General features: G+C 40.2%; 1 protein-coding gene across 4 annotated transcripts in view; it reads left to right on the top strand.

Moving 5' to 3' along the window:
- INPP5A (inositol polyphosphate-5-phosphatase A) overlaps nt 1–12,769 on the top strand; it is a 262,986-nt gene that overhangs the window by 219,472 nt on the left and 30,745 nt on the right. For all 4 annotated transcript variants that reach the window (XM_075155323.1, XM_075155322.1, XM_075155324.1 and 1 more), the window contains exons 10-11: nt 2,269–2,364; nt 2,699–2,773. In XM_075155323.1, coding sequence (XP_075011424.1) covers nt 2,269–2,364; nt 2,699–2,773 — 171 coding nt within the window. The remainder of the gene's footprint in view (nt 1–2,268; nt 2,365–2,698; nt 2,774–12,769) is intronic.

Below are 12,769 nucleotides of genomic sequence, written 5' to 3' on the forward strand. Positions count from 1 at the left end.
TCGGTCTGTGCTTAAAACAAGTGGTACCAGAGGTGCAGCTTCCCTGTCAGTCTGGTGTGCCTCTCCTCCTCCCTCCCAGGCAGAGTTAGGTTTAACTAGTTACTGCCGGCATCTTCCCTCTCTTCTCCCAAGCCTTTCAAAAAAACACCCTAAAATTCTGCAGAACAGATGAAGTTCCCAAAGGGCAGCCTACACCTGTGTCCATGTGACCAGTGCTCCTTTCTCCAGTGAAAACTCTGATTTCACAGACACCTACGGCCGCGTTGGTGCCATGAGTGTGCCAAGTTTTTTAGGATAAAACCCAGAATTAGATGTTTGTAATCTATAGACATGGCACTGCTTTTTGGGGGGGAGGAAACAATCAAGAAAAATTTGTTAGGAAAGGACATAATTTATACAGTAAGATGGGGAATCGGCACCTGTTCAGTTCACAGACTTGAAGAAAAAAAAACAGATTTGTATTTTATTTTTAGTGAATCACACTCAAGTTATCCATTAAAAATGAAATTGCTTAGCTCGTTGCTTTTTGTTTGTACTATGGCAACACATGGGGGCCTTTATCAAGGATCATTTTTTAATGTCTTTCTATCAAATGGGGGCAAAAAGTACATTGACAGATTTTTTTCATTGTAGCATTGGGTAACCTCAGCTGAGATCTAAAATATTTGGAAGCAGATGGATTTTTGTTTAAATACATGTTTGGCATGAAGAAATTCAGAATGGGGAACTGAGAAGTAAGCTGTAGTTTCATGGCATTGTGTCTGATAGATACTGCACTTCTAATAATGAATCCCAATATAAGTATTTCTATTTGTGAGAGAAAGAAGCATGTAGTAGGATATGAAATTCTATTACCCTATTACCACAGAACATATTTATTTTATCAGTGAATATTATGCAAAATGAAAATCTATTGTCTGGCCATTATGAAAAGGAATGGAAAAAGCAGAGCAGGGAAGTCACCTCTTTGCCTCTTCTTGATAGAGTTATTTTCTTTAGCACGCTTTTGTTAAGAACCTCTAGCAAAATAAGCTTTTATTCAGGATAGTCTTTGCCAATGTCCTTATCCAGGGCTGTGCATAGGTCCTATCAGCACCTTGTGCCTCGGCTGTAGCGAAAGATGCTGAACTGCCTCCCAGGTGTGGGTGCACATCTTGGCCATTTTCTCTCTGCCTTTGAGTAATGCCAAGGTTTTCTCAATTCCCCTTTCTGTCTTCTGCCTTGTGGTTCCCGGCAACCCAGGCAGATGGTCCGGGGTAGCATTACACACCATCCAATAGCTTTGCCCAAGCTGGATAACTGCAGAGCACTTTGTGAAGCCTGCCTACCCCACAGTTAAGATGTAGTCTATTTCTGCATTTCAAAGCACTTCACATACTTAAAGCTTCACTAAAAGTATAGGTTCAGTGAATCTAAAGTATGTTTTTAAGATAAATATATGCCTAACTGCTTTGCTAAAAGCTCCAGATTTTCACCTGTTACAATGCAACACAGCAAGCCCTTTAAAAAACCTATTCTGTATTATTCTCTAGGTCAGCTTTGATCACCATTGAAACTGGGCCCCAATCAGGCAAATGGCAAATGAATTGAGGCCTGACACTTCCTCAGAAGTTCATACCTCTGTGCCCTGATAAAGAGTTGATTTATAATATGTTTTAGACACCCAGTCCTCAAAATATCTAGAGATGTGATGTTGTCTCTTATTTAAAAGGATGATGCATGGGGAGTTTGCTATCCAGAGCAAACTGTGAAACTTATTGTCAGATTGTGTAAGTGTTGCTTGGACTTTTAAATTATACTGGGAACATTAATTTACAAGGCAGAAGTTTTTGCAAACAAGAGTTAACCTGCAGAACTCTAGTGCCAATGTAGTTATCAGCTTTTAAGAAAGCTGTACAGAAACCGGTAGGGCTATGGAGTCATTAGCTGTAGGAAGTGGCTTTTGAGGATGTTTACAAGTAATATGTGATACAGTGTCAGACCTGTGAAGGAACCTGTGTGCATGGAGTAAGTTAAATGAATATTTGGCTTATCTGATTGATATTTTCTTAATATTGCCTGTTTCTTTCCAAACAGTAATTCAGTTTATTGTTTTAAATCCATCATGAGTGGAAGTGACTTAAATTAGCAATGCTTTGTATTTTGACCTACAGCAAATCATATTTTCAGGTGGGCATTGAAGATACATAGATTGATAAAGTTCAATTAAATGTGGCCTTATGTTTCATATAAACTAGTTTCCCTTTCTCCCTTTGTGTTTTTCATTAGACACTATGTGCAAAGGCTACAATGCAGACTATCCGGGCAGCTGACACAAATGAAGTAGTCAAGCTAATATTTCGTGAATCTGATAATGACCGAAAGGTAAACAACTTAATGCCCTCTGTACCCTACGTAAATAGAAACGTTGTTGAATGTTCACTTTCTTTTCTACAAAGCATGAATATAGTTGTTTCAAACTGATAATTTAAAGGGAGGGGAGGGATGTAGATTGTCACACCTAATGCTCAGTTAATTGGATCTTTTTAAGTGATTGCCAGTCAAGCAAATGGGCAAGCTGACAAGGAGCTTTAGACATGTAGAAATGTCGTGTAGTTTTAAAGGGTTGCATGTCTCTAAACGGGTCACTTCCAACAGCTGTGTATTAGGTAGCTGAGTCCAAGAGCTTTGCTGACCTTTCTCCTCTTTTTTTTTTTAGGTTATGCTACAATTAGAAAAGAAGCTCTTCGACTATTTTAATCAAGATGTATTTAGAGATAACAATGGCACTGCGGTAAGTTCATCGCTAAACACTTTTGAAGGAATAAGTTGGAAATTCACATACAAATTGCATTTCTCTACCAGCTCTTTATCCTTATCAGCCCTCCTATCTACAGAATGAGAAAAGATAATTCATCTAACACAATAATTGCTGCAAATTTCCTCCCACTTAGCCAGTTGTTTTGTGTACAGCTTCTTAACTTTGGCATCTGTTTATCTTCTTTTTCATAGAAAAAATTGTAAATTAAATATACATGACAATTCACTTTTCTTCTCTGTCCTCTGGTCTGCATTTCTTCAAGCATCCTGTTTCTTTACTAGCTTTTCATTGTGCACTATAGTAACTTAGGAAAAGCCAGCTGTTCTGAAAATATATGGGTCTTCTGAGTGTACAAAGAGTGATAGAAATACATGAATAAATAGAATAGAAAGCTCAAACCCTGCAGCAGACGGGCACTGTTTGGGCAATCATATAGGGCTTCCTAAGAGAAGAAAGCAGACAGAGAACACTAACGTTCCGATTTGTAATGAGGACTACGATTTTTCTGTGGAGAATGGCTTTATATCTTCTTTAAGGTGATTTTATTTCAAAATGTAGCTGCTTCATTTTGGAAAATCTCTACATCACTGCTTGCAGCTTTCTGAATTTCATCTAAGGTTCCTAGGAGTTATGTATCTAAAGGAAAAACATTAAGCATCCAAAAAAAAAGAACCCAAACAGTTATGCACAGCTAAAAATCAGGAATGTACATATTGCATGTGGGAGCCTTACTGTGGATGTCATGGGCCAGACCCTCTGCTTGTGGAAATTGGCCCAACTTCACTGACATCAGAAGAGCTACGCTAGCTTGTGTCAGATCTTGACCTGTCTATGTGTGCATAAACTAATGGTATTCGTACATTGAATATGCTGAGCTATATAAATAGGCTACACTAGACAAAGAAAACCTTCAGAAAACTTTGTGTCTTCTGCAGAAACTGTGTGTGTCAAAGTTGTTTGTGCAGGCTGGCAATCTAGCCAAGGTTCCCCTCCTTTCTTCAGTCCTTTCCTCGGTGACTGAACTTTACCTTCCTTCTTCATACCCAAAATAAAAGAAGACAAGGGATTAATCTTCTGTGTCTCAGCTTTTTTGAGAACGCTTTCGTGTTTGCCCTAGTCCTCACCTCTCAGTTTTGCCGCACGCTGTACCAAATACACAGTGTGCCTGCTCACACAGTGTATTGCTACTTTTTGCATAGGGATGGGATGTACACAAGATCCATGACTCTCCCCTCTCTCTCTTCTTCTCTCCTACCTGCGGCTTATTCTCTTGCTGTTCATAGAGAACTGGGCTGTTTGGAGGGCTCTCTGCCCTTGCCTCCCAGGGCAAGGAGGGCAGCTAAAGCCCTGTTACCCTCTCTGTTTTTAAGTTGACTTCCACCTAGGAGGCTAATTCCATGTGAGAATCTAAGATCTCACTCATTTCTTGAGGTCAGAAGAGTTTGATGAGTCAGACTCATAAGGAAAGTGAAGATCTGTTTCTTCTTTCAGCATCTGTTGATGTCCATCCTGTTCATTGCCACGGCTGTCCCTTCTCACAGCACGTTTTTCATGTGTGGCATGTGTGCTTACCACCATCTGTGTAGGCAACATATCTTAAAAACACAGTTACTGTGAGATAAGTTGGTTTGGGGTTTGTTTTTTTTTTTTAATTTACAAGGTGAATGCATCCTTGGGAAATACATAATGTTTCTTTCACTGATGTTTTGCAGTTTTGGGGACATTTAATTCAAAGTAATAATACTAATCCCAAGTCCTCTTTCCGTACTAATCCCATTCCTTTCCCAGATTTTCCTCTACGTGTATTATTATGATAATCTTTCTAGCGTTTTTTAAAACAACTCAAATGTTGGTCATTTTAATTTTTTCCCAGTACATTTCTGAAACTGAGCAAAGCTATTCTTGTTGCTGCCATTTACCACATCCTAGTGGTATTTCGGGTGACTGCTGGTTGACTTTACATACGTGGACATGGTGTGTGAAGGCATAGGCAGAATCCCACTTAAGCACATTCCATTTCAAAATCAGCAGTCATTTCATTCATGCATCAAGAAGTGGGAAATCTTCCAGATCAAACATGGAAGGAAAAGATAAACGATATAATGAGCCATTGGAGATAATCTAATCTTCATGGTCTAGTTAAACACGCAGCACCATGATCACTAAAAACAAACTACCTATCTAAAAGGATAAATGTCTCTGTGCCGAATTCAACCCAAAAAATCCATCGCATCCTTCATCAACCGCCGGTCTTGTACCAGCCTGACAGAAATTTAATTCAAGCTGGCTCCTGAAAATAATTATTGTATTTTAAGAGTAGTAATCATTGGTCGGGACATGATTGAATGTGTCCATGCCTATTGACTTTTTCTATGATTTATAGCTTTGTTTAGTCGATATTCCCATCGAAATTGTATAATTAATTATAAGTGGGGCTGTCAGGTCTGCAGGATGGAGTGCCCTGATGAGTATTTGGGAAGATTAAATTTTCCTTAGCTGTACCAATGCAAGGCTTGGGAATTTTCACAGCACTATGGCTGTTGGATAAAGATGTTTTCTGTGTGTTTAGCAACTGCTTTAGCTCAAAATCCATTGATTTTTCTGAGGGTATTTTTTTTTATCAGTGTGGTGTCTCTTCAGTAACATTGGAATGTGTACAGATGTGACAAGACCTGACAAATATTTATTATCAACAGGCTACTTTATCATTGTCCATACACAGTTATTCCTTCTTTTTTACATTGTAATCAACAAAAAGAATCTTAAGATATATTTATAAAAATGAGTATTTTTTCTGAAAAATTTGATATAGTTACAAATTATCTATTCAACAGAAATTCAGTTTGAAATGCATACAGTAATCTGTCAGGTCTACAGCTGTGTAGTGATAGAAAAAAGAGAAAACCTATTTGAAAATAGCTGTAGCAATAATGCAAAACTGTCTTAATATTTAATTCATATGTTCTGAATTGTACATCAGAGTTATAGTACATCAGATGGACCAGGGTGTAACTCCCGTAACTACAACAGGACTACCATGTCTAGGTGCTACGGGGAAGAGCGGCAACGAGAAAGGTGGGACAAGAGGAGGTACAACATGTAGAGTTTCACCTTGGTGTCAGACAGGTTCCTGTTTAAGTTGTTGCTTTTGAATTAGAAAAAGCTTAACACCTCTGACCTTGATATAGCCAAGCTGTGCTGTACAGCACTGTTGTGTCCTCCTGCTCCAGAGATTTGCCCATGAACGGTGGGCAAAGAACAAATGAGGCTTCTCTAATCTGAACTGGTTGCTTGCACCCTTCAAGACGTGGCAGTCCCCAGCTAGGAATTGTGACCATATCCTAGCCACCCCTTTTTTGTGCTCCTGCTCCTCACCCAGCCAAAGAGCACGAGGAGTCCCCGCACAAGGCGGGATTCAGGGAAATGCCCAGGTCTTCTGCACAGGCTTCCCAAGTGGGTCTGCAGTGCTGTCCACTCTTCCTGACCTTATGTTAACTCACCAGTACGTTACTCACACAAAACTTGGTCGTAGCTTTGGGTTTGCCAGCTCTCAAGTGATAAAAATTAGCATGCTGGTGCTTTCAGAAGAGTAGCAGTGTGCAGGTAGTTCTTGAATAAATCTACACTTCTACCTTTTTTTTTCTTTCAAATTCCTTAATCGTTTATGATAAATCAGGCTATAAGTGTTTTTTTTTTTTTTTCAAAATATCTGATGTTTGGGAGTTCCCTGTTAATTTCAAAACAATCAAAAGAAAAGCAAGCCAGGGATAATTATTTAATGAAAAAGTTATAATCGTGTTACTGATTTGTACAAAAGAACCACAAGCTAAATGCTATTTCTTCAGTAGTCAGTTAAATAAATACATAGTAAGAATGTAAAAACTCTTAATGACTACAGAGGAGTGATTTAATCATTACGAATCATTTTATAATCTTTAACCACAATTGGAAATGAGAAATGGTGCATACATTCCTATCTTTCGTATGAACCATATTAAAGAATCAATGCAGATAGAAACTAATGTACTGTCCTTAAGATTTTGACTACAACTGTGTAATAAAAGTAATCAGTGAATTTATTGTCTTGAGAGTTGAACCTGATGTTATTCCTCCTAAAATCAAAATCTCTTTTGTCCATTGATGTTCGTGGAAACTGGTGACTAATTATATAGCTGTGCTTACACTGGTCGCCCCTGCTTCCTGCTGTCCTCTGCTGCCCTTGGGCAGCGCCGGCCCCGCTCTCGCAGACACGTCCCTTAGTCCTTCATCTCGGCTGCTCCCCTGGCTCTGCTGCTTGGAGGTGGAAGAGGTTAGACTGAGGCTGCCAGCCGCACAGCAGCTGCTGGATAATCAGATGGTTCAGAGGACTCTGTTGTTGTCACCAGCATTAATTCCAAAACAGGTTCAAGACAATTGCGCAGAAAAGCCCAATGATCTCCAGCCTAGATATTGGTGACATGGAAGTGGTTCCATTTCTTACTTTAATTGTTATTATAATGGAAAAAAACAAGCAAAGAGCTTCACATTGCTCTCAGTGGTCCTTCAGCAGTCCTCTTGCTGCAGAGGACAAACAGTAAACTTCTACGGAGAGCACATTCTTATCAATTTCTATGTTTAGAACAGTGAAGTCAGCCTTCGAGGGTAGATTCCCATTATTCTGTGTGTCTGTTTAGCTTCAACTGATATGGTATGAGAAGAAAATTATTATGTGCTGTAAAAATTGATTGAGTTATAAAGGTCTTGTTCTCCCTATGCCAAGTAATGATTTAAAGTGATCTGTTATCATGCTAATTACCTTAGAGGTGTTACTACAAACAGTTCAGGCAAACATACTTTTAAATTATGAGTAATTTCTTTGTGGTTTTTTTTAATATTCCCAGGAAATCGTGAAATTATATGCAAACTGAGAAGAAAGGTTTAGTCCACGAGGAACCTTTATTAAGCTTTTTGTGAGAATATGTGTGCTCATGAAGGTTAAGGATCTGGCATCACTGAAAATGTATTAATCAACAGACAAGATATAGCACAATGCACTCTTCCCAATGGCCTTGGCTCTGACCCTTTTAAAGATAATGGGAATACTGTCCACTAAGAACTAGATTAGGACGATCAAGTGCATTTCATCAGGGTTTGACTTGAACCATGATCCCAGAGGTGAAAAGGCAGAGGTTTATCCACTGAGCCAACCAGCCCCTGTCCAGATAAAATCTTGAATATGATGTATAAGGGCAAATTAGGATAGAGGAAGGAAATTGATTGCTTAGGATCATTGTTACCTAGGACTGGTCATAAGGAAATCCTATGCATCCTGAAACTGCCTCTTTTATTTAAGGTGGTCATCTGAGATGCCTGATTTTCATAAAGTACTAGTAGGAAAATGTCTTCGTGCTCTATTCCTTTACTCAAAAACAGTATTCCGTGCTTGGAATTGCATTTGCTTAAGTTAGTGGTTAGTTGGTATTCCATTGGATAAACTGCAAAATGAGTAATGACAAAGATAGGAAATATTATCAATAAATTGTTCTCACTAGCAAACCTAAATGTAAAGCCAGACTGCAAGCAGAAGTCAATCCAGATGTGCTGGGTTAGCTATTTACTGCCAGCTTCATGTTCCAAATACATGAATTATTCTGGTGTAGAATTTGCCCATATCACAAAGTTACAAATATTATTTCATGACCTTTTGTTCCCCTGTCCTGTTCTACACAGCTATTGTAAGTCCTAAGGCTAATTCAGGTGTACTGTGCTATATTTATTTTTTTAGGCATTGGTCGTTATTTAAGTATAGTCTAAAGAGGAGGCCCAACATCTATATTTGCACTCTGTACTCCAGCCTGTAGTCAGTATGATCTGCTAACATGCTTTGGCCTGGGGGCACCCTTTTTAACCTTTGTGACATGCAAGAGGATATCCAGGGAGGCAGTGTTTGCCCCTGTGTTCCAGTCCTCAAGAGTTTATGGATCTCACCATCATCCCTTACAGTTAATATTTGTGCATATACAAAAGCACCCTACCTAGGCTTCCACATCTCGCCTGAAGTCTACGGCAATCCAAATAAAGATAGAAAGGTGCTTAATTTTTTTTCAACAGCTCTCTGCAGTAGCCCAATGCTTTTGCATTCTCCAGGTACCCCTCATAACCTCACAGATGGATGCCTGCATGCACACAGAAGTGCACACATGCATATAGATTAGCAAATACTAAGTTTAACATGAAACCTAATACTTAAGGACACTTTCATACAAAAAGTACAGCTAGAGATGAGAGTGGCGTACTCAGTTGCGAGGACGCAGAGACATGGGTTCTGGTCCCTGGTCTTAGGACTGTTTGTGTATTTTACATTACATAGGTGTTGAAAGAAAAACAGTATAGGGATCAAAGACTGGAATCCAGATGCCCTCTGATCCCAAGAGTGGCCTCCAGTATCTCTCACTGCCCTGCTGCTTGCGGGCGTCTGCGTGCCCAAGCCCAGGCTTGGCAGGAGGTGCGCCCTGCCTTGCCTTCCCTTCCCAGGCACCCCGCCTGCAGGCGCCTGGCAGCTCCAGAGAAGTAGGGATATGAATTTCAATCCCCTCTGGGAAAGAAACACCTCAAATTTTAGGTGTCTGGAAGTTCTAGATGACCTTTCAAGATGCCCGACTGTATGTGGGGGAGACAAGGTGGATGACTGGAGCTTGCCAAACACCCCCCTGGAGGTGTTGGGGACGCATGGCGTTCAGGTGCCTCTGGGGTCCTGCCCGTTCCCCAAAAAACTCATGTCAGCCAAGCCTGCCTCATAGGCCTTACTCAGGGGAAGCTTCAGTTTGCCGAAGTAAGAAACATGGATCATAGTCTTTTTTCAAGAAAGTTCCATTTTTTATCACTCTACAAGTAATACTAAAACTGTATTCTACATATTTTTATGCTGTTGTCAAATTGCAGCTCACAGACTGACAATTTGACAGGACAATGCATGCGGGTTTTAACTCCCTAATCGTACAAACTCATGTTATATTTCACAGTAACAGACGTGTAAAGTTTAATGAAATAATCTACTGAATCTGTCACATTAGTAAGCAGGATATTCCTAGATAAATCTTTTCTTTTTAAAGTTAGCATCCACTCAGTCATTCTTGCCATTTTGAATGGGCTATATTACAAGCTGTTGTGCACAGTTTATGAATTAATTACAACAATGTTAAAGTGTCTATTCCTGTAAAGTTTTGAAAAAGGCAATTTGCATGAATGCAGTTTTGCAGAGTCAAATTTTTTAAATCAAGGCAAGCACAGGAACCCCAGGAGAGTGAGTGACAAAATCCACTTTCTACCGTTAGAAAACAGGAAGCATGCATTCAGACTTTGACCAGCTGGTGAAGTCACTGAGAAATGGCACTCACCAAGAGGTCCTCCTTGCCTTCACGTTGGATTGATGTACAAAAGAGCAAATAACATTCGCTGGAGAAATCGGGCTGGAGCGTAGGATGATGGGAACTGTAGTCTCTGTGTTTGAAAGCTGTGAGCAGTTGTGCTGCATTTCAGATGCTGCAGGCTCTTCATCGGGTGCTGTGAAGCGGGAGGGATGGGACACGATTTACTTCTGCAGAGCAGCGTTTCGGCAAGGAGCCCTTGGGATGTTTTTGTTGCAAGCAGAATGTTAATGCGGGTAACTGGTGCTGCATGAGTGAGAGTCTGTCCTTAACCTGATTCAGTGCTTTTAACTTCTTAACTAACTAGTTTATTCTTTACATGTACTTAAGTTTAGTCTCCTTACTGAGAACTAATTACCTGAGTAGTACAACAGGATTCTGATTTTTCTTTTTTCAAGTAACAAAAGGATGAGATCTGAATTCTCTGCTGCATGTTGCCTATCAGAGGGGTGACTGAGCCTTGGGGAGCTGCCAGCAGGGTGTTTAGCTTCCAGCTTATTCATACTAGTAGTTTCAGCCTGAAGTCCACAGACTCGGATTGAAAGGATCCACACAGGGCAATTCGGAAAACCAAGATTATATGCAAATCTGAGCATGTGAAATGTCTAAAAGGGCTACAACCTCCACTGGAAAAATGTAAGGTATACATAATTGGAAAAGTTTGAAAGCACTGTTTCATCCAAATCAGTGTTCAGGTGTGTGTGTATTACAGGACCAACACACATCATAAGGCACTAAGCGTCTTTCAGAATGAGAAATACTGCAGCACGTGACGTCTGAGAAGTATTTGTGTTAGACCCTGATGCTAGCTGAACGCCCTGCGTCTCGAGCACATTCCTCTGCAGCGTGCTGGGCACTCACCCTGCCCTACCCATCAGCTGAACACGCCACCGCTTTGGAAAGTCAGTACCACTTCACTGCGGCTGGTATCACGGTGCTATTTCTCCACTGTGCTTTGTGGTCCTCGGTACTCGGGCTGCGCAGCTGCAGCCATCTCCACCCCTGCCTGGGCCCTGCAGCACAAACCAGGCTCGGGGGGTATGAGGAGGATGAGAAATGTGGGAATGTGAGAAATCAGGCAGGGAGACAGAAAAGGGAGCTCTAATGAGACAGAGCCAATAGCAGTCTCCAGTAATCAACAGACATCAAGGGAAAGTGTGGTTCTTTCTAGACATTTTAAGCAATCTAAATATTTCTGTAACAGAAATACTATTTTTAAATACATTTTCCAGAGCAGTTTTCTGAAAAAGTTGGAATACTTATTAGAAAATGTTCATGTCCTTTAAACCATTGGAATGTCTCCTGAGAGAGAGAGGCATATTGTCAAAACAAAAACAAAACAGCGTTTTCCTGGGGGAGCTTCCACTGAAATCAAAGATTTTCTGAATTAGTACAGGCACAGGGAGCCTTCAGTGCTGACAGTCTTACACTGCCTGTGCCTAACTCTTCTAATGCTAAGAAAAGTATATTTGGTGCAGTTTCTCTGTGTGCCATATATCCACATTTATGTAGGAGTTTATGATTTGTCAACACTGCCATTCAGGATGTATAGACAAATTCTCAGAAATACGCAGAAATATAATAATATACAAAAGCAGTGTAAGTGGTACATTTATATTCAATAATTTTGGCTTTCTTCTGTGAAACATGATTTTAAAGAATGGCTTTATGAGAGAAAGAAAATCAAGATTCAGAATATATAGTAATGGATCATTTTACAAAGTCTTAGCTAGAGAAAACAGTAGCTTTAAAATAAGGCCAGAGCAGAGTTGTGTATGACATTTTCATGGATAAGTAGGAGGGATCAGCATTTCCACAGACCTTTATTTGAAGTCAGTAGACTGCTGAATCAGTTTCTAAATATTTTTCTTTGACTGGAAAGCTGGATAAATTCCTGTATTTCCAAAGTCTTTTGAAAAAAATCATGTGCTATACAAGACTGGCAAAGGAGGTTACAGTGACCAGTGTCCACATATTTTAATTCTCTAAGGTCATTTCTGTATGCTCATCTCCTGTTTTTGGTTTGAAACTTCATTTCCCTTTCACAGCTGTGAATTCTCTGGTGGGCCCTGCAGATGGATTTGATAAATGCTGCTAATATCACCTTCTGATCTACCAATGCTCTGACTTTGGTCTGTAGGTCTTGATGAGTAATTGCTGTTGTTCTACTCCAATGACTGAATTAAGTTGCCCTGTTTTAAAGGGTTCATATGTGTGTGATTTTAGCCAAGGTGGCCCATTGCAGCATACCGATGGATATTGACCTTTTAAGAGTGCCTCATCGCTTTAAACTGAAGCAAGCAAAATTACCTTGATTTCTACAACTGGCTCTAAACTCTGTTATAATCCTTTGATTACTGTCAAGCTACATAATACCGAAATTTAGTACTCCAGATAATTGTTATCTTTGGCCAAAGCACACACTGCTTAATCACATACGGCCCCATGAGCTATAGGGACAATGAACTGCAGCCCGTACTCCAGCCCTGGGGCGAGGGAACTTACTGGAGTCCCCGTCGGAAGGACTGCACAGTACCGAGACCATCCGTCCAGCCCTACTCAA

This window comes from Calonectris borealis, chromosome 7 (genome assembly GCF_964195595.1).
Source record: "Calonectris borealis chromosome 7, bCalBor7.hap1.2, whole genome shotgun sequence".
Taxonomy (NCBI): domain Eukaryota; kingdom Metazoa; phylum Chordata; class Aves; order Procellariiformes; family Procellariidae; genus Calonectris; species Calonectris borealis.